At 48.3% G+C, this 21,070-nt stretch overlaps 1 protein-coding gene across 2 annotated transcripts in view; it reads left to right on the plus strand.

Annotated features, from left to right (window-relative positions):
* SRF (serum response factor) overlaps positions 1–21,070 on the plus strand; it is a 404,589-nt gene that overhangs the window by 377,449 nt on the left and 6,070 nt on the right. For both annotated transcript variants that reach the window (XM_085610157.1, XM_085610158.1), the window contains one exon: positions 4,257–4,333. In XM_085610157.1, coding sequence (XP_085466283.1) covers positions 4,257–4,333 — 77 coding nt within the window. The remainder of the gene's footprint in view (positions 1–4,256; positions 4,334–21,070) is intronic.

Genomic DNA, 21,070 nt, shown 5'->3' on the forward strand with positions numbered 1-21,070 from the left:
GGGAGAGCGATATGAGAGAGGGAGGGAGAGCGATATGAGAGAGGGAGGGAGAGCGATATGAGAGAGGGAGGGAGAGCGCTATGAGAGAGGGAGGGAGAGCGATATGAGAGGGAGGGAGGGAGAGCGATATGAGAGGGAGGGAGGGAGAGCGATATGAGAGGGAGGGAGGGAGAGCGATATGAGAGAGAGGGAGGGAGAGCGATATGAGAGAGAGGGAGGTAGGGTGACCAACCGTCCGTAAATTTCACGGACAGTCCGTAATTTCGGCCGTCTGTCCGTTGTCCGTGAAGGATTCTTTAACGGACGCCATTTGTCCGTAATTTTAACCGGGCACCGGTCGCACCACACTAAAACCGGCACAGCTTCCACCCACCTCCTTTCTTGACTCCGATGCTGTTGAAGTCGGGTGTAACAGACTCCGATGCGGTACCAAATCTCAGATACCCGGCAGCACTGGAGAGGCACAGTGGGATGGCAACCCTCACACCTTCTGCCCTTGATGAGCTGTTAAGAGGTGCTTGAAGGTGACCGAGAGGGAGGGGCTGCAGCTTCAGGCGCAGGGGCATCTATTCAGATGCAAACAGCCCTGAATGCCTCATGTCTCTACAATTTAGAGGGGCCTCACACATTCCCTTTTCTGCCCAGGGCCCCAAACATCCTAGAACCGGCCCTGATTACCCCAAGGCAGCACGTGGTTCTCTTCACAGAGCCTAATTACTGTTACTAAATTGTAAGCAAACCTCGGTTCTTCAAACATGCAGTCTATAATGTAATAAAATAAAGAAATGGCACAATCACACCCACACTGATTAACAAAGTATGGAGAACAATCAGTTAGACCAGTTCTCTTGGAGTATCTCCTTTAAGTACTGTACATCACAGTGGGGGATGATAAAACTAACATTTTGGAAAGAGAGCCTGTCTTCTTGATGTCCTGTCCAGGTGGGGGTGAGGAGCCCCACCCCACCCCACCCTGGAGGGGCTAAGATGATACTAGAATACTGCATGCCCACCCCTGTGCCCACCCTGGTGGATCCTGTTCCCCCTCCTGTGATGGCTCCTGCCCCCCCCCCCCCAGTGATGCCTCCTGTCCCCCCCATGTGGTGGCTCCTGTCCCCCCCATGGTGGATCCTGTCTCCGCCCTGGGTGGCTTCTGCCCCAGTCCTGGAATGGCTCCTGCAACGAGGGTGAAGTTCTTGATGGGCCTCTTCTCAAAAAGGCTCCGCTCAAAATTAATATGAAAAGGTGGGCGAGTGAGTAAGTGAAGGGATGGGTGGATGGCTGGATGAATTAGTGAAACGGTGAATGGGTGAATGAAAGATTGGATAGATGGAGAATGAGAATGGATGGATTGATGAGCGAGTGGAAGGATGGATGAGAGAAAAGGTAAATAGCTGGATGTATGGGTGGAAGGGTAGCTGGATGGGTAATAGGGTGGATGGATGAGTGAAAGGATGGATGAGTGAAAGGATGGATGAGTGAAAGGATGGATGAGTGAAAGGATGGATGAGTGAAAGGATGGATGAGTGAAAGGATGGATGAGTGAAAGGATGGATGAGTGAAAGGATGGATGAGTGAAAGGATGGATGAGTGAAAGGATGGATGATGAGTGGGTGGATGGATGAGTGAAATGATGGATGGATTGATTAATTGATAAGTGCAAGAGTGAATGGATGGACGGATGATTGAAAGGGTGGATGTAAGGATGGATGGATGGATGAGTGAGTGAAAGGGAGGGTAGGTGGACAAAAGGATGAATAGATGAGTGAAGGAGTGAAAGGATAAATGGATGAGAGAAAGGATGGATGAGTGATTGGGTCAATGGATGAAGTCATGAGTGGATGAGTAGATGGGTGGGTGGGTGGATGGACAGATGGCTAAGTGAAAGGGTCCATGGAGAGAGAAAGGGAGGATGGATGGATGACTGAAAGGGTGGATGGGTGGAAGGATAAGTGACTGGGTGGATGGATGAGTAAGTGAAAGGATGGCTGGATGGGTGAAAGGGTAAATGGCTGGATAGATAAGGTGAAAGGGTGGATGGATAATGGATGGATGAGTGAAAGGATGGATGAAGGGATGGACGAGTGAAATGATAGATGGAAGGATACATGATGGATAGGTTTGCAAATGGTTGAATATGTTTGGATATGGCTGGGCTTACTTATATACTATTGCGCGACCTCCTCTGATGTGTCTGTGAAACTTACCTATTGTCCTGAAGTTTTGTCCTCAATTTTGACCTCCTGTCCTGAATTTGTGTCCTGAATTTTGACCCTTTGTCCTGAATTTTTACACTCACCGTCCTGAATTTGCACCAATGCCAGTTGGTCACCCTAGAGGGAGGGAGGGCGATATGAGAGAGAGGGAGGGAGCGCGATATGAGAGAGAGGGAGGGAGAGCGATATGAGAGAGAGGGAGGGAGAGGGAGAGCGATATGAGAGAGGGAGAGCGATATGAGAGAGGGAGAGCGATATGAGAGAGGGAGAGCGATATGAGAGAGGGAGAGCGATATGAGAGAGGGAGAGCGATATGAGAGAGGGAGAGCGATATGAGAGAGGGAGAGCGATATGAGAGAGGGAGAGCGATATGAGAGAGGGAGAGCGATATGAGAGAGGGAGAGCGATATGAGAGAGGGATATGAGAGAGGGATATGAGAGAGGGAGGGGGAGCGATATGAGAGAGAGGGAGAGCGATATGAGAGAGAGGGAGAGCGATATGAGAGAGAGGGAGAGCGATATGAGAGAGAGGGAGAGCGATATGAGAGAGAGGGAGAGCGATATGAGAGAGAGGGAGAGCGATATGAGAGAGAGGGAGAGCGATATGAGAGAGAGGGAGAGCGATATGAGAGAGAGGGAGAGCGATATGAGAGAGAGGGAGAGCGATATGAGAGAGAGGGAGAGCGATATGAGAGAGAGGGAGAGCGATATGAGAGAGGGAGAGCGATATGTGGGAGGGAGAGCGATATGAGAGAGGGAGGGAGAGCGATATGAGAGAGAGGGAGAGCGATATGAGAGAGGGAGAGCGATATGAGAGAGGGAGAGCGATATGAGAGAGGGAGAGCGATATGAGAGAGGGAGAGCGATATGAGAGAGGGAGAGCGATATGAGAGAGGGAGAGCGATATGAGAGAGGGAGAGCGATATGAGAGAGGGAGAGCGATATGAGAGAGGGATATGAGAGAGGGATGAGGAGCGATATGAGAGAGAGGGAGAGCGATATGAGAGAGAGGGAGAGCGATATGAGAGAGAGGGAGAGCGATATGAGAGGGAGGGAGAGCGATATGAGAGGGAGAGCGATATGAGAGAGAGGGAGAGCGATATGAGAGAGAGGGAGAGCGATATGAGAGAGAGGGAGAGCGATATGAGAGAGAGGGAGAGCGATATGAGAGAGAGGGAGAGCGATATGAGAGAGAGGGAGAGCGATATGAGAGAGAGGGAGAGCGATATGAGAGAGAGGGAGAGCGATATGAGAGAGAGGGAGAGCGATATGAGAGAGAGGGAGAGCGATATGAGAGAGAGGGAGAGCGATATGAGAGAGAGGGAGAGCGATATGAGAGAGAGGGAGAGCGATATGAGAGAGAGGGAGAGCGATATGAGAGAGGGAGGGAGAGCGATATGAGAGAGGGAGGGAGAGCGATATGAGAGAGGGAGGGAGAGCGATATGAGAGAGGGAGGGAGAGCGATATGGGAGAGGGAGGGAGAGCGATATGAGGGAGGGAGGGAGAGCGATATGAGGGAGGGAGAGAACGGTATAGAGATAGATCAATATATATAGTGAGAGATGGGTAGGTATAGAGTTGTAGATGGATGGATAGATAGAAGTTTTCCTTCTAGTCCGTTTGGGCGGTGTCATGCGGAACAGACGTTGGAGCCTAGTGATTAATATGCAAGGCGAAGTACTTAATGTGATCTTGGTGTTTTGACACTGCACGCAGCCTTTTGAATTCAGCGCTCAGTGGATCATCACCCTTGACTTTGGAGTGAAATGATCCTGCCATTTGAGTTCAGTGGACTGGCGTCCTTGATTTTGGGTCGAAGTGACAGTTATGCATGTTCTGGAGGGGAAACCCTTTTACAACCCCATCCTGAAATTTGGCAGTGTATAAAGTAAGGGGGAATGCACTGTAACTGGAGTTGACACCCACTTTCCTGAAAATTGTGCTTGATCTGTAAGAAGTATTATTGAAGTTCAAATTAATTTTGTAACCAATACATTCTTTCACAGACTGGTAATGATTTAAACATTCTTTTGTTCCAGGTGGTGTGCAACAAGTATTTCTAACTGCTCCATCGGGAACGGTGCAGATCCCGGTCTCTGCTGTGCAACTCCACCAGGTAGGATTTCAACAGTGATCCCCTAGCGGTTCATTGCTAGTCAGAGGACATTTGTTTAAATCTGCTAGCACTACCACTAGGGGCAATAAAATGATCCAGTAAAGACCTATCCTGGCTTTCATTCCCAAGGGAGGGCCAGTGATCTGGGATGCTCGATGAATAGCGCTTAGATGTACCTCACTTTAGCAGGGTATCAGTACAAGGAGCTGGCTTTTATTCCGACGAGACCAAGTGATCTGGGAGGCTCGATGAATAGCGCTTAGATGTACCTCACTTTAGCAGGGTATCAATACAAGGAGCTGGCTTTCATTCTAAGGGAAGGCTAGTGATCTGGGAGGCTCGATGAATAGCGCTTAGATGTACCTCACTTTAGCAGGGTATCAATACAAGGAGCTGGCTTTCATTCAGAGGGAGAGCTAGTGATCTGGGAGGCTCGATGAATAGCGCTTAGATGTACCTCACTTTAGCAGGATATCAATACAAGGAGCTGGCTTTCATTCAGAGGGAGAGCTAGTGATCTGGGAGGCTCGATGAATAGCGCTTAGATGTACCTCACTTTAGCAGGGTATCAATACAAGGAGCTAGCTTTCATTCTAAGGGAAGGCCAGTGATCTGGGAGGCTCGATGAATAGCGCTTAGATGTACCTCACTTTAGCAGGATATCAATACAAGGAGCTGGCTTTCATTCTAAGGGAAGGCCAGTGATCTGGGAGGCTCCATGAATAGCGCTTATATGTGCCTCACTTTAGAAGGATATCAATACAAGGAGCTGGCTTTCATTCTAAGGGAAGGCTAGTGATCTGGGAGGCTCGATGAATAGTGCTTAGATGTACCTCACTTTAGCAGGATATGAATACAAGGAGCTGGCTTTCCTTCCGACGAGATCCAGTGATATGGGAGGCTCGAGGAATAGCGCTTAGATGTACCTCACTTTAGAAGGATATCAATACAAGGAGCTGGCTTTCATTCTAAGGGAAGGCTAGTGATCTGGGAGGCTCGATGAATAGCGCTTAGATGTACCTCACTTTAGAAGGATATCAATACAAGGAGCTGGCTTTCATTCTAAGGGAAGGCCAGTGATCTGGGAGGCTCGATGAATAGTGCTTAGATGTACCTCACTTTAGCGGGATATCAATACAAGGAGCTGGCTTTTATTCCGACGAGACCCAGTGATATCGGAGGCTCGATGAATAGCGCTTAGATGTACCTCACTTTAGCAGGGTATCAATACAAGGAGCTGGCTTTCATTCAGAGGGAGAGCTAGTGATCTGGGAGGCTCGATGAATAGCGCTTAGATGTACCTCACTTTAGCAGGGTATCAATACAAGGAGCTAGCTTTCATTCTAAGGGAAGGCCAGTGATCTGGGAGGCTCGATGAATAGCGCTTAGATGTACCTCACTTTAGAAGGATATCAATACAAGGAGCTGGCTTGCATTCCAAGGGAGAGCTAGTGATCTGGGAGGCTCGATGAATAGCGCTTAGATGTACCTCACTTTAGCAGGATATCAATACAAGGAGCTGGCTTGCATTCCAAGGGAGAGCTAGTGATCTGGGAGGCTCGATGAATAGTGCTTACATGTACCTCACTTTAGCAGGGTATCAATACAAGGAGCATTGCTGCAAAGATTTATCAGTCTTGTATTTTTCATTGTTTCCCAAGCTTGAATCCTTTCCGTCCTCCAGCTGTGGGAGTCTCATGATAACATTAACATGAATGGATGAAAGTTGATTTATAAAGCACAGTAGCAACCCCTACGGCATCCCAGTGCTGGTGGAACACTTAAAGTGAATCAAATATGACTGAAACCGGACAAATGGCACTGTGGGAAAAAGGAGGCATACAACCGGACAAAGCAGACCACATTGTCTACAGTGAGAACAACCAGAGCCATCATTTTCTAAATTTGAGAGGATGTAATTCTACTTTACTGAAATGTAGTTAGTTCTAGAAGCTGGCAGTAAACATTGATTACCCCAGTATTGGAACTTTCATAGATTCTCATGCTTTGTATCATTCCCCGTCGTCGGAATGGGAGCCTCGGTAACAAAAAATATATATATATATCACAACCATAGAAACAAAAGAGAAAAATAGGCCTAGGCCTCATCTCATTTTGTAGTATATCACCCTCTTTGTGTAAAAGAGCCCAAACTTTTGCCAGGACCAATCAGCACAGCCTCACCCCTTGGAACCTTCCTGAGAGAGCTCAGAGCCTCAGATTTTTCTATCGCACGTTTTGCTAGGGAGTCTCCACTGAGCTCTGCTCAGTTTCTCAGAACTTTACTATTAGACATCTTTATTTGCCATCTTTTGTGACATTATGTCAGAAAAGGAGAAGAAAGCCTTATTCAGACCTTGTGCTTCTTGTGGGAAGAAGAGACTTTTTGTGGAAGATAAGCATGAAAACTGTATTTACTGCTTATACCCGGAACACAAGGCCACAGACTGCAAAATATGTCGGACCTTCTCTACCAAAACCTTGAGAGACAGAGAGGGTCGGTTGCTGACATGGCTGCAGAAGCTGAAGACCAGGACGGAGGTTCTCTCTTCGGATGAGGAGGATTCAATATCTGGCACCTCCTCCAGGAGATCTAGGAAGAGGGGTAGGTCATCTCCCTCCACCTCTGCGGAACCCCCTGTCAAAGCCCCTCACGGGATCTCTGAAAGGTCTGAGGAGGCTGGTCCCATGAAATCTCCTCACGGAAGTGTAAAGGAGAGGCAGGGACGGGCTGCTGGTGTGGACGTAGCCCTTAGGGACAAGAAGGAGGTTGCAACATCTTCTCCTCCGTCCCAGAAGGAGAAACCTGTGAAGAAACACGCTGCAGGAACTTCACAAACAGTTCCAGTGAAGAAACAGCGTCCGTCGACGCTGGCTAAAGCAGGTACGTCGACGACGATCTCCATAGTAAAGACTGTTTCCATGGGGTCGTCCACGGGACCGTCGACGATATCTACTTAATCGTCTACGACAGCTTCTTTCTCGTCTTTGACGGCGATGTCGACGACGAAGACCACGACGACGACGAGTTCGTCGATGTTGATGACGACGAGTTCGTCGACGATGAAACATGCTCCGTCGACGAAGAAGGCTCCGTCGACGGCCCTACCGTCAACGACGATTCCTGTATCGTCGACCTCATCGTCGACGACAATTCTCGCCCCGTCGACGACGGCTACCCTTCAGTCGACGAGGTCATCGTCTAGTTCGTCGATGCAGGGAATCCCTTTGACGACGACTCCGTCGACGGGACCGTCGACTACGAAGAATTCAGGATTTGCCATCCAGAGGTTAAAGATTACACCGGACATGACTTCACCTAGGTGGGTCACGCCTTTGCCACCATCCATGCTTCTCGATGACTCGGAGGAGGATGAAGAGGATGGGCAGTATGGGGACGCCTACAGCCCTTCAGACCTGAATGTGAAACAGCAGGACACGGATACTGAGGAGTTTTATGATCCAGAAGTGCAGGAGGAGCGACAAAGCTTTCCACAGGAAGTACATCCCCGCTCTCTGAGGCAGGATATGATAGCCTTGCCAGTGGCTTTAGTGACAGATTTGCAGCTGATGCTGCAAGACTATAAAGCTCGTTTTCCGTCACTCCCAGACGTCACACCGGTGCGCCCATCTACGTCTGTGGTACCGCGAGACATGGCAATGGACTTGCCACCTCTGCCTAAGGATATACCTTGTACCGCTTCAACAGTGGTACCGTTAGTGGTTCCTCAGTCTTCATATTCGGAACCTGCCAATCAGGACACACAAGATTTGGTTACAGATGACGATGTGGGACAGGTGATCCCCCTGACTGATCCAAGGGATCCGGATGGGGATCCTGATGACACTGGTATGCAGGATCCGGATTCTGTAGGCCGGGAGACAAATGTATCGCCCCCGGCAGATATTGGGGGTTTCCATAATCTTATGGAGCGTGCATCCAAGAGGTTTGGTCTGCCTATTAAAGTGGAGCAGTCGGACTGTTTCCTATATGACTTTAAAGCACAATATAGAAAGTCGGTCAGATCAATTCCCATCATAGAACATGTCTGGGATGAGGGAATTAAGACGATGCAGAACCCAGCGACGGTCATCCCGGTTCTTCCCCGGCTGGAGAAGAAATACAAGGCCCCTGAGGGCAGTCCTGCATGTCTTCTAGGACAGCCTAAGCCGGATTCCGTAATATCTCAGGCCGCGCAGAGCAAGTCAAAGAATCCGTCCACTCCGTTAACCACGCCTCCGGATAAAGAGGGCAGGCGGCTGGACAATGTAGGAAAAAGATTCTCCACCATGGCCAGCTTGTTGGTCCGTGCGGCTAATTCTTTGGCTATTCTAGGCAGGTACGACCGCCAGATGTGGTGCGACATGGAGCCGTTTATGGACCAGCTACCAGAGTCGAGTCAAGAAGAAGCCAGGCAGGTTCTCATGGAAGGAGAAAGATGCTCTTCGGAAGTCATTGACTGTGCGATGGACATAGCCTCTACTGCTTTCAGGGCTTTGGCAGGGTCAGCGGTCTTGCGCCGTCAAGGCTGGTTGAAGGCGACCTGGTTTCGCCAGGAGGTCCAGAATAAGATCTTGGACCTTCCCTTTGACGGAGAGATGCTTTTTGGTAAGCATGTGGATGACGCCCTCCAAAGCATAAAGAAAGACACGGACACAGCTAAGTCCTTGGGATCTTTGAATTATCACAAGGTGCCATTCAGAGGAGCACGTGGTCGAGGGTTTTCTACATACAGAGGAAACCAACGTCAAAGGTCAATACTCCAACCAACGACAAGGTCATTCGGCGTCTTTCTCTCGTCAGTCCCAGAGAGGACGTCAGAATCACCAGGGACGAGACAATGCCAAGAGGCAATAGCGGCCTCCTGGCTCTGGCTACTGTTCCTCCCCTACCAAGAACACCGGTTGGGGGCAGGATCTCCTTTTGTCTGGACAGCTGGGTCCTTTTAACATCGGACCGGTGGGTCTTGAATATTGTTCAGAGTGGCCATACGTTGGAATTCCAAGATCTTCCTCCAACGAGAGCTCCGGACGCCTGTCCATCAAAACATCTCCGACTGTTGCATCTCGAAGCCCACCAACTTTTCATCAAGGGGGCGATAGAACCAGTACCTCTTTCGCAGAGGGGCAACGGGTTTTATTCCAGGTTCTTCCTGGTTCGGAAGACGGAAGATACATGGCGTCCTATACTAGACCTAAGGGAGCTCAACACCTATCTCCTCAATCTCTCTTTCAGGATGGTCACTCTCCAAGATATTCTACGACTACTGAATCCGGGAGATTTTTTGGCGTCCCTGGATTTGGAGGATGCATACTTCCACGTTCCGATCCACCCATCTCACAGGCAATATCTACGCTTCACAGTAGGCAGAAGCCATTTCCAGTTCAAGGTGCTTCCGTTTGGCCTTCGGTCGGCACCTCGGATATTCACAAAGATGCTGGCACCAGTCGCTGCTTTTCTAAGGAAGCAGTCCTTGGAAGTGTTCCCATACTTGGACGACTGGCTCGTCAAGGCTCCGTCGTTCAAGGCAACTTCTCAGGCCGTATCAACTTGCATACAGTTGTTCGCCCATTTGGGTCTTCAGCTCAACAGGTCCAAGTCGGTGCTGATACCCTCCAGGTCACGAAAGTTCCTTGGGGCTATTCTGGACACGAAACTATGCACGGCTCGTCCGTCGGAGGAGCGTCAGGGCAAACTGACCGCCTCCGCTCGTCAAATGCTGCACAGGAGATATGTATCGGTTCGACGGTACAAGTCCTTACTCGGATCGATCTCATCCTGCATACCTTTAATACTGCATTGCAGGCTTCAATGCGTCCTCTACAGGAGGAGTTGGACAAACAATGGCGCCAGGCAGAAGGGTCGTTAAACGACAAGGTGTGGATAACACCTGCTATGCGCAAAGCCTGCGAGTGGTGGCTGGTGAAGGAGAACATCGCAGGAGGATTAACGTTTCGAATCCCTCCTTCTCCTATGGTGGTGACCACAGATGCCTCCTTAGAAGGCTGGGGAGCTGTGCTCCAGGAGCTTCAGGTCAGCGGTCACTGGAGTCCAGCAGACAGCTTACGCCACATCAACCTCTTGGAGCTGAGGGCCATTCACTTAGCCTTGCTGGCGTTCCTTCCCAGACTTCAGAATCGTGCAGTGCTGGTCCGGACAGACAACACGACGGCCATGCACTATATCAACAAGCAAGGGGGATCAAGGTCGCGGACTCTGTCCAAGGAAGCTCAGACGATCTGGGATTTTGTGATCTCTCACAAGATCACTCTGCAAGCCGAGCACCTAGCAGGGTGCCTCAACATCACAGCGGATGCTCTGAGTCGTCAGACGGAAGTGACTCACGAGTGGGAGTTAGACCAAGCCACGCTGGAGGCAGTGTTCGAGAGATGGGGTACTCCGACCATAGACCTCTTTGCGTCCCCGGAGAACGCCAAGTGCCGGTTTTACGCAAGCAAGGTTCCCCATCAAGGATCTCTGGGGAAAGCCCTTTCGATTGCCTGGTTCGCCGCATTTTGCTACGCCTTTCCTCCCATTCCCCTCATTCCTCGAGTTCTCAGGAAGGTCAGGGCGGAACCATGCAAGATGATTCTCATTGCTCCGGCGTGGGCCCGGCAGTTCTGGTTCACGGAACTCCTGCTTCTCTCCCAGGATCGCCCAATTTGCTTGCCGCTGATTCCATCTCTGTTGTCGCGGGATCGGGGACAGGTGCTCCATCCGGATCCGAAGTCACTACACTTGACAGCGTGGCTCCTGAATACAGAGAATTCCGTCATCTGAATCTCTCCAGGGAGTGCAGGGATGTTTTGTCTCAGGCGCGGGCGCCAAGCACTAATAATACATACAGGGCAAAATGGAAGAGATTTTGTCTGTGGTGCCAGAGGAATAAACTCCATCCTTATAAATCCCGGCCACATCAGGTTTTGCCTTACATCCTGTCACTGGCTAAATCAGGTTTGGCGCACTCTTCTGTCAAGGTGCATTTGGCTGCCATATCCCGTTTTAGGAGAAAGACATCGGGGCCATCTCTATGGTCCTCAAGGATTGTGAAACAGTTCCTTAAAGGGTTGTTCCGGATGTTTCCTCCAGTCCGAGCACCCCCTCCAATCTGGCAGCTCAACCTGGTGCTGGCGCAGCTCATGAAAGCTCCTTTTGAGCCTATTCACAGGGCGGACTTGAAGTTCCTGTCGTGGAAGCTGGCCCTCCTTTTAGCATTAACTTCGGCGAGAAGAGTGAGTGAACTCCAGGCTCTATCCATAGTGGAGCCTTTTCTGCAATTCAAAAAGGATGTGCTAGTATTGAGAACCAACCCAAAATTCATCCCGAAGGTGCCTTCGGAGTTTCATCTGAATGAACCTTTGATTTTGAATTCTTTTTTTCCGTGTCCTTCTACCCAGGCGGAACGAACTTTGCATTCTTTGGATGTCCAGAGATGTCTGAAATTCTATCTCGAGCGCACGCGCTCTTTTAGGAAGTCTACGCAGCTATTTATTGCCTACAGTGCACCACGGAAGGGGTTGCCGCTCGCCAAGAGTGGCATTTCCCGCTGGATCTCCAGTGCAATTCAATACTGTCATCAGGCTGCGGGCAAACCTTTGGATAGAAGGGCCCGTGCTCATTCTACGAGAGCGATGGCGTCTTCAGTGGCTCTCTTTGCTGGAGTGGCTATCAAAGACATTTGCAGGGCAGCAACGTGGAGCAGTGTACACACCTTCACGAAACACTACTGCCTGGAATCGGTGGGACGAGATGACGCTGCTGTGGGTCAAGCAGTCCTCCGGAATCTTTTTCAATGAGAGGTGAGCTTTCCCTACAATCCCTCCATCCTGGTAAGCACATTTGGTTCAGTAATGATTGTTTTTACTGTAAACTGAGATGGTTGTGTAAGGCCATGTGTCTTCCAAAATGTGCTTTTCTGATGTACTGCTTACTATTCTGATACAAAGCATGAGAATCTATGAAAGTTCCAATACTGGGGTAAGAAAACAAGTTACTTACCTGTAACTTTGGTTCCCCGGTATTGGTAACTTTCATAGATTCTCATGCGCCCACCCACCTCCCCTGGGAAAGCTCTGCCGGTTTACTGAGGTAGTGGCTTTTGGCACAACGGCTACGAAAATCTGAGGCTCTGAGCTCTCTCAGGAAGGTTCCAAGGGGTGAGGCTGTGCTGATTGGTCCTGGCAAAAGTTTGGGCTCTTTTACACAAAGAGGGTGATATACTACAAAATGAGATGAGGCCTAGGCCTATTTTTCTCTTTTGTTTCTATGGTTGTGATATATATATATATATATATATATATATATATATATATATATATATATATATATATATATATATATATTTTTTTTTTTTTTTTTGTTACCGAGGCTCCCATTCCGACGACGGGGAATGATACAAAGCATGAGAATCTATGAAAGTTACCAATGGAACCAAAGTTACAGGTAAGTAACTTGTTTTCATATTTTTCATCATAATGGTAAATAATGCCTAAGACTATACAAACGTCACTGAATTAGCCTACTCCTTCATTGAAAAACTTTAACCAATTAGTTGCATGAGAAGTGGAAACTTAAAAAAAAAAAAAGAAACCTTTAACCATTGAGGTTAGAACACAATGAAGACCACACTCCACATAAATCGGCCCTTGGATTTCTACCTGACTTTGTCTGACGGGAGTCCCTTTGAACTCTGCTCACATCTGATTTCTATTTTGGATGAGTAATATTTAACTCCGGCATTACTGCAGCTTTCGAACAGATTCTGATCCTAGAGACTTGCTTCAAGATGCATTTTAGCAGGGTCTGAATCCTCTAAAAAAGGTCCAAGGGCCAGATGTATCACGAATGTATTTTGCGAGTCTGAAATAGCGAATCTTACCGATTCGCTTTTTTTGAATTGCAAAATGCAATGTATGTAGGATTTGCAACAAAAAAAAATTGTGATTCCTACACATTCCCTAATAACGAATAGCACATTGTAATTGGCTATTAGGGAATGCATTCCTATTCATTCCTATGGGCCTATAGGCACATAGGAAGGAATGGGAATGCAATTACCAAATTGGGAATCTCAATTTGCAAATGCAAATCCAAGGCTGCTAGGGGGCCTATGGGTACCCCTGATGCACCCCCAAATAAGGTAAGTGAGCACATATGACGCGCACACACATTGCACTTTTGTGCATTTCTCAAAGGAATCGCAAATTACCATCAGCTTACGATTCCCTAACTGCATTCGCAATTTAGGCAACCACAAAAAATTGCAGTTAACCATATTGCAAATGTCAAAAGTATACATTGCAAAAGGCCTTTTTGCTTTCACAAACGGGCCGATTCTGCGGATCGGCCCATTTGCTAATGCAAAAAGCCTTGATACATCTGGCCCTCAGTCTTATGGTACTTGTGGTGAAAAGGACCACTCGGATGCTCCTCACAAGGAACAGATCTACTTATAGCTGGCTCATAAATGGAAACACTGGAAGAGCTGTACAAACATTTCAACAAAGCACCTTTAGGACAGGGAAGAAACAATTCTCCTGTGGCTGTAGAAATCGAGCCAAATGAGGCACAGGGGGGGGAGACCGGTGCCAGAATCAATCCATGCCCTGCATGGCTCCTCCAGAGAGGGGAAGACAGGTGCCAGAATCTATCCGTGCCCTGCATGGCTCCACAAGAGGGGGGAGACAGGTGCCTAGAGAATATTGTTAAAGGGTCTACAGTGGCTGACACTTTAGTGTTGCAGAAAATTCTTCAGCCATTTTAGGCAAATGTGCTAAGACATTGTCCCTTTCCTAGAGCTTATCCCAGAAGACAGATGTTCAAAAGTGATTTTGCAGGTAGGAGAAAAGGCTTGAACTGCAATAATTTACTCAACAGTGGATGTCTATTATCTGAATTAGTGGTGCTGCAAAGACCGGACCCTCTTTGGAAAACATATCCGTGTTTCCCTGTAAACATGCAAACGCACATGGAAACTAAGATTGCTGGGAGCATGAACAGTCCTTTCAAGGGTACAGTAGAAGAAGACAGACTCTATACCGAGGAGGCTACCAACACTACCAGCTCTGGAATAAGGCCCAACTGCTCCACCAAGCTTTTCCTGATGCAGGGCTTTGTGGACATCTGGTCACTCCTCCTGGCCAGTACAGACATTCAGTTGACCCAACCGCCTGCCCACCACCACCCCCACCCCACCCCCCACACACACAGCAAACCTGTGGTTCTGCATTGGTGTGTAAGCCTCCTGTGTCCAGACGCCAACAATGAGCCTGTTACTGCAAAGGGGCCACTACATACACCCGTCTGGGGCTACACCTGGACGGCACAGCAAACCCGTAGGTCTTCATCATTAGATCGTCACTGATAGTCTTCAACATTTGACTGATCCCCCGCTGCATGTTTAGACCCAGAGTAGATGTCATATATGTATAGTCCATCGAGATTTCTCAGTCTGTCCTTATGATGAGCAGCGCAGTGTGATAGCCTGTCAGAGGCTACCTTTTTCCTGGAAATAAAATTATGAATCTCTAATTAGTAGTTTCAAATCTGAATTGCAGCGTCTGATGCAGAAGAAAGTGGTGAAAGTCTATAAAATATAGGAAACCTACAGTCTGGCTTACTTTGAAAGCTGAGAAAAGTCCCGTCTTTTTAATACTGCAAGAGCTTCCCCTCTCCATTGTAAAATACTAGAAGTTGTTTTTCTGGCTGCTTTGAGCAAGAACCGTTTTTTTTTTGGATAAAAGTTTTTAGGGAATTCATTTCTACTCAACGTCTTTAACAAAATTCCTTTTAGTGACGTGATTTTGTTTTCTTTTTTTGGGTCCTTCTTATGGGAGGAAGAAAGCTTTCTGATCCTCAACAAGGTCTTTTTGGTGTTCCTACCAGCCTCTCATTCATTAAAATACTGACATCTGCTAAACCTTCTTCCTGATAGATGTCAGCGGGACTCCCCACAACACAAATGTTCTAACTGTACCATCCATCGTCTTCATTCCTTGACGTCTAAGAGAAAATGCCACAGGACAACATCCAGGTCCCCCTCATCGTTGATGCTGAAAACATCTTTATTGTGCTCATCACCTACGTCATCGATACATAGATTGATGCTACTTTGCTGTTGATTGTCACTGCCTCAACATTGCCACTACATTCGCCAAGGCTATCACCTCATGTCTCCTGACTTCGCTCTGCAGTTTTCCACCTCTTCAATTCTGGAAAAAAAGTGGAGAGTCTTTCAAGACCTCCTCAAGCTGAGAGTCCTCCTGTCACTCTAGATCCACATCCACTGCTTTTATGACCACTTATATCAATAATCCCTTTTGAGGACCCAGTACGGGTTCCTTTACAACCTTTAGAACAATCTTCCCACCAGGATGGTATCTAGGCCAGCATCAATGTCGCTGCTGATAGAGAAGACCGACCTGGACGCCTCCTTGCAGGTCTCCAACATACTAGCATTGCACACTGAAGAGGAGGAAGACACAACATTCCGGTTGTTTCAAATAAGGTTTTGTCCCTATGGACATTTTTATAATTGCTTTTTGAAAAGTACTGGGTATTCACAATCCGATGGCCTGTAAACATGAGATACCAGTACTTGATGATTTAAGTTATGGTAAGTGTTGGAAACCGGGCAACCGGGTTAGCAGTCACCAGGTTCCCAGCACAACGGTAGCTTGGCTCGAGCGGTTGGGGTACAGGCACCGTGTTAAGCGTACGTCACACCCTCACAATAACCATCCGTTCATCCGTTCCAAAAACGACACTATACCGTAAAAATTATGAAAGAAAGTAGTTTGTCTTTATCTTATTTTCTCTTAGTTGCAGGGTTCATAAAATAAATACAAGACAATAAGATTCTCCTTTAAAAGAGCAGGTCAAATAAATAATACCACAGTGGGGTTTCAATAAATAGGATCAGGTCATAAATAAGCAAGGAATAAATAGGGGTGCAATAAATACAAATGGCTAATAAATACTGTCAGACAATAAATACAATGCAGGAATAAATACAGTCAGTAAATAAAGCACCTTCAATAACTTAAATAACACAATTAATGAAAATTACAGTTCACATCGCTTTCCTGAGGTAGTTTGGTTTTACTATGCCCAAGTACAACTTGTGGTCATTTGGATGACACGGGGGGGGGGTGTCCCACCTAGATTGGTCAAGGCTGGGCCTGAACTGAGGTAGAATAAGGGTAACCTAAGGATCTGGCTCTCCCAAAATACACAACCCCTCACAGAGGTCACTGCACCAGTCTCAGTTCACCCCTGGCACTCCCAGGCTGGTTCTAACACCCCTCTAGCCCCTAGAATGGTCTTTTAGGGCTCCACAGGGCCTCAGATGCCCTTTCTACCACTTACTGCCCTTTTCATGATGATCGGCTCCGCTCGGCGCCGTGTCGATGTCGTGAGGCGGCTCCGGTTCGGTGTCGCTGGGCGGCTTCGGATCGATGTCGCTGGGCTGTTCCGGATCGATGTCGCTGGGCGGCCTCGGCTCGATGTCGCTGGGCTGTTCCGGCTCGATGTCGCCTTCCGGCGTCGCAGGGTCACGGTCTCCCCGCTTCCGGGTGTCTCCGGAGTGCAACCTCCACTCCCGACCTCCGGCGCGCTTCACCTCAGATTCCGGCGTCTCCGGAGTGCGATCTCCACTCCCGACCTCCGGCGCGCTTCACCTCGATCTCCGGCGACTCCGGAGTGCGATCTCCACTCCCGACCTCCGGCGCGCTTCACCTCGACCTCAGGTGACTCCTTACTCGACCTCCGGTGCCTCTCCACGACCTCCGTCGGCGCCCTCTCTCGACCTCTGACGGCTCCGGGTACGACGTCTGCTTTCTGTCAGCGTCGCTTCTCCACCTCAGGCCTCAGGTCTCCAGGCTTCTCGACGTCAGGACTCCAGGAGGACACCGCTAAACAGGTCAGGAGCTTGCTGGTCTTCTTCTTTAAGGCCTCTTCACAATATTTAGGTCCTTAAGATGGTTTTTCTGGTCTTGGTCCCACACAGGGCTCTAGGCTGGGCTTGGTCAGTAGGGACTAGCATCAAGGGTGGGTTTCTGGACCCCACTCCAAGCACTGGTTTCCACCCCTGCTGCCTCACTCAGACCTCCTTCTGAACTGGTCCTCTCTCCTCTCTAGTCAGATGCCAACTGCCACTCTGAGATGGCCTCCCAACATTCTAAACTGCCTCTCACAGTCACAGGGTTCCAGAATGTTACGGAAGGTTCTAGAAATCTCCAGTGGGTTCTGATGATGTCACAGGTGACAATGGGTGGCCACCATTTTGTGTCTCAGGCCCTCAGACAGAAGTTCCAGGGGTAGGGAAAATGGCTCCCTGACCCTGCATCAACACTAAAAAGTCTGTGGTTCCCAAAAAGGAAAAATGATAACAGGGTTTGAGGCAAAAGAGGGACAAAATAAATAATGATGAGGAGGAACCACCCAAAGGGCTGACAGGTCTAACACGGTATTGGGTATTCACAATCCGATGGCCTGTAAACATGAGATACCAGTACTTGATGATTTAAGTTATGGTAAGTAACTGGTTTCCTTCACTCAGGTAAAGAGCAACCCTATGAGCCTGAATTTTCTCCAACTTCCATAAAATAAACTGAGACCAAATACCCTGTGTGTTGTGTTTTTGGAATAAAGACAAGTGAGTTTCTGCTTTTCCAATTTTGGAGTTCACTCAAAACATTTAAAATGTTCTTGTGTATTGTCAAAAAACAAGATTTTTTTGTCATGGAAGTTATTAAACCTATTTTAGCATCGAATACCAGGCACAATTACAGGGTTGAAATCTTTTGTCTGTATGATTGTAAGAGTAGATTCCTTTGTACAAGTACCTTACACAGAATGTCTGGAAACGAAAGCCAATAGCTGTAAGGCCTACTCCTGTACTCTGCAAACCTTTCCATTTCTGAGGAGTTCTCCTGTCATTGCACCACTGCAGCAATTAGGCTTGGTGACGTGGGTCTGCAGCCAGACTACTGCCAAGTTCCACAAGAGGTTTCATTGGCTCTTAGTTAAATCACTTCATACAGTTATCGAGCCAAGTCTGTATCCATGGTGACAATCTAAACTTTGGTTGCAGGATTGCTTGGGTTTTGTGTAGCTTTGTTTATCAAAATAATGTCCAGATTCTCAAAGAATTCTTAGGCATCGGAGCGGGGTAGCGACATGGTCTCAACATCAGAACCACCTATCCAGTCTTTCCTGGTGTATGAGGAATAAGACCACGTATTAAAAGAATAAATATGTGCGGAAAGCTCCTTCACTAAAGGAAACGGCATCTAACCGATAGGATCTACATTCTGTGCTCTAGCACGTGAGGCACAAGCTGCCTGAGGCATGTCTTCCTTTGAGCTTGAAGAGAATGTCCTGCCTATTAATCACCTGCAGGGCCTGTTAAGGTTCTGCAGGCCCCATTACTTCAGGCCCTAAAAACATTTTCCAGTGTGACAATGCCATGTGTGCATAGGCATGCCTGGTTATACAAAAACATTGATCTGCCTTTCTTTTCTGTTTTTTCAACCTGAAACATCCCTGGCTGATGAGCCCCACAGTATTCACCTACTTTAAGAAGGGCAGCACCTATTGTACAGCTACAAGTAGTATTCAACATTCATTTTGTTTTAAGTCTGTGTTGTTGGGAAACCTTGTTTATCCAGTATTAGGGTATCTTACATAGATTCACATGCCTGAATCATTCCCCCATCGTCGGGATGGGAGTCCCCGGTACATAAATAAAGTAATGTCTCAGAAGACATATAGAGTAATAGGCCAAAGGCCTCACCTTAGTAACATATCCACGTCCTTTTGTAAAAAAAGGACCAAACCTTGGAGAGTAGCCAATCAGCTATTACCACCCTCTAGAACCTTCCTGGAAGGAGCTCTAGTCCCTCCGATTTTCTACCGCACGTCGTGCTAAGGGAGTCTCAACTGAGCTCTGCTCAGCATTCCTTGTTTCTGGATTACCAGTGTTTGTTGCTTCGACTTTCCTTTTTTTGAGTAAAGTTCTTCAGTTCCTTATGGCAGACACTCAAAAGAAGGGCCTTTTCAGGTCTTGTGCTTCCTGTGGGAAAAAGAGACTTCATGTGGACAACCAACACAAGCACTCTTTACTGCCTTTATCCAAACCTCTCTTCAAAGGATTGTAAGGTATGTCGTACCTTTTCGTCCAAAACCCTTAGACTGTGAGGGGCGCCTCTTAATTTGGCTGCAGAGGCTTAAAGACCAAGATACAGCATTGTCTTCTGAGGAAAGTGAAGGCTCTTCCATCTCTTCACAGTCCTCTCAGAAAAGACCAAGGGTGGCCTCCCCGGGCCCTTCGTCGCAGCCACCTCAAAAGAAGGTGTATTAAGTCTTCAGAGGTCCCTACTAAGACTCTGCCAGCAAAGGTTTCTCCTCCGGAAGTTGTTCATGCCTTCAAAAAGCCTTCATCCACCCCGTCGACGACCACCTCGTCGACGGTGGCTTTAACGACTAGGAAATCTCCATCGACGGCAGTACATGTCACCTCGTCGACTACGACAGTTTCCACTTCTGTCGCGTCTCATTCCCTATCCACATGGACGGCGACAACTCCATCGTCGACGGCCGGTAGGTCTGTCTCGTCGACGCTGAAAATTAAAAAGACATCGTCGACATCCAAGCTGCCGTCGATTATGCGATCGTCGACGACACTGTCGACGAAGACTGTCCCGTCGACATCAACATCGTCGACGAGGACTCTGTCGATGACGGCTCCATCAACGAAGCCTTCATCGTCGCCGACACTGTCGACTAAGCCTTCATCGTCAACGACGACACCGTCGACGACGGCCCTGACGACAGCATCTCAATATACTATGATGCCCGTCCACACTTCACCGTCAACAACTATGCCGTCGACGGGCCCGTCGACAGCTACAGGTTCTTATATGCAAAGTACATATGTGCACCTCAAAATCACCAAACGTGCACTAACACCGGCCCTAACCTCCCCTAGTAGGGTCCAGCTCTTGCCTCCAGCACATCTTTTAGAGGAGGAGGACTCTGACGATAGCAGTATGTTCCGCACAGCGACAAGTTCATCGCAACTGCACGCTAAATACCAAGACAGCTCCGATTACAAAGATCAAGGGCAGGAAGATCAGGAGGCTTCTCCTGAGGAATACCATCTGCCTCCACCTCCCATGGTTTGTCTGCCTGCTTCCCTGGTCTCTGACCTACAGTTCCTCATTTTGGACTATAAGCCGCGATTTCAAACGCCTGCACCATCTCCGCTTCCGGTTGTGCTTCCAACACCACGGCCACGACCTCCTCCATTGAACTTGCAGTCTGAGCCTGTCACGTCACCACCTCCTCTTTCTACAGATGATGAAGAAGACCACCATGAAGAAGGGGAACTTCAAGATTCCCAATCTAATCGGGACGAGTGGGATGATTACATACATCCCTGTTCAGCTTCTCCCGTTCCTACCACAGCTGACTCGCCTCCGGAAGACATAGGAGGCTTTCACAATATCGTAGAGAGAGCGGCGCAGCGCTTTCAAATACCCATGCCCTCGCACCAACAGGATTGTTTCCTCTACGATTTTAAAGAGCCTTTAAAGAAGTCTGTTAGGTCTATCCCTATTATAGACTACATATGGGAACATAAGATCATGCAGAACCCTTCATCGGTGCCTCGTCTGGATAAGAAATATAAAGCTCCAGATACTGCTCCGGCTTGCCTGACAGGCCATCCGAAGCCG

Source organism: Triturus cristatus, chromosome 6 (assembly GCF_964204655.1).
Source record: "Triturus cristatus chromosome 6, aTriCri1.1, whole genome shotgun sequence".
Taxonomy (NCBI): Eukaryota; Metazoa; Chordata; class Amphibia; order Caudata; family Salamandridae; genus Triturus; species Triturus cristatus.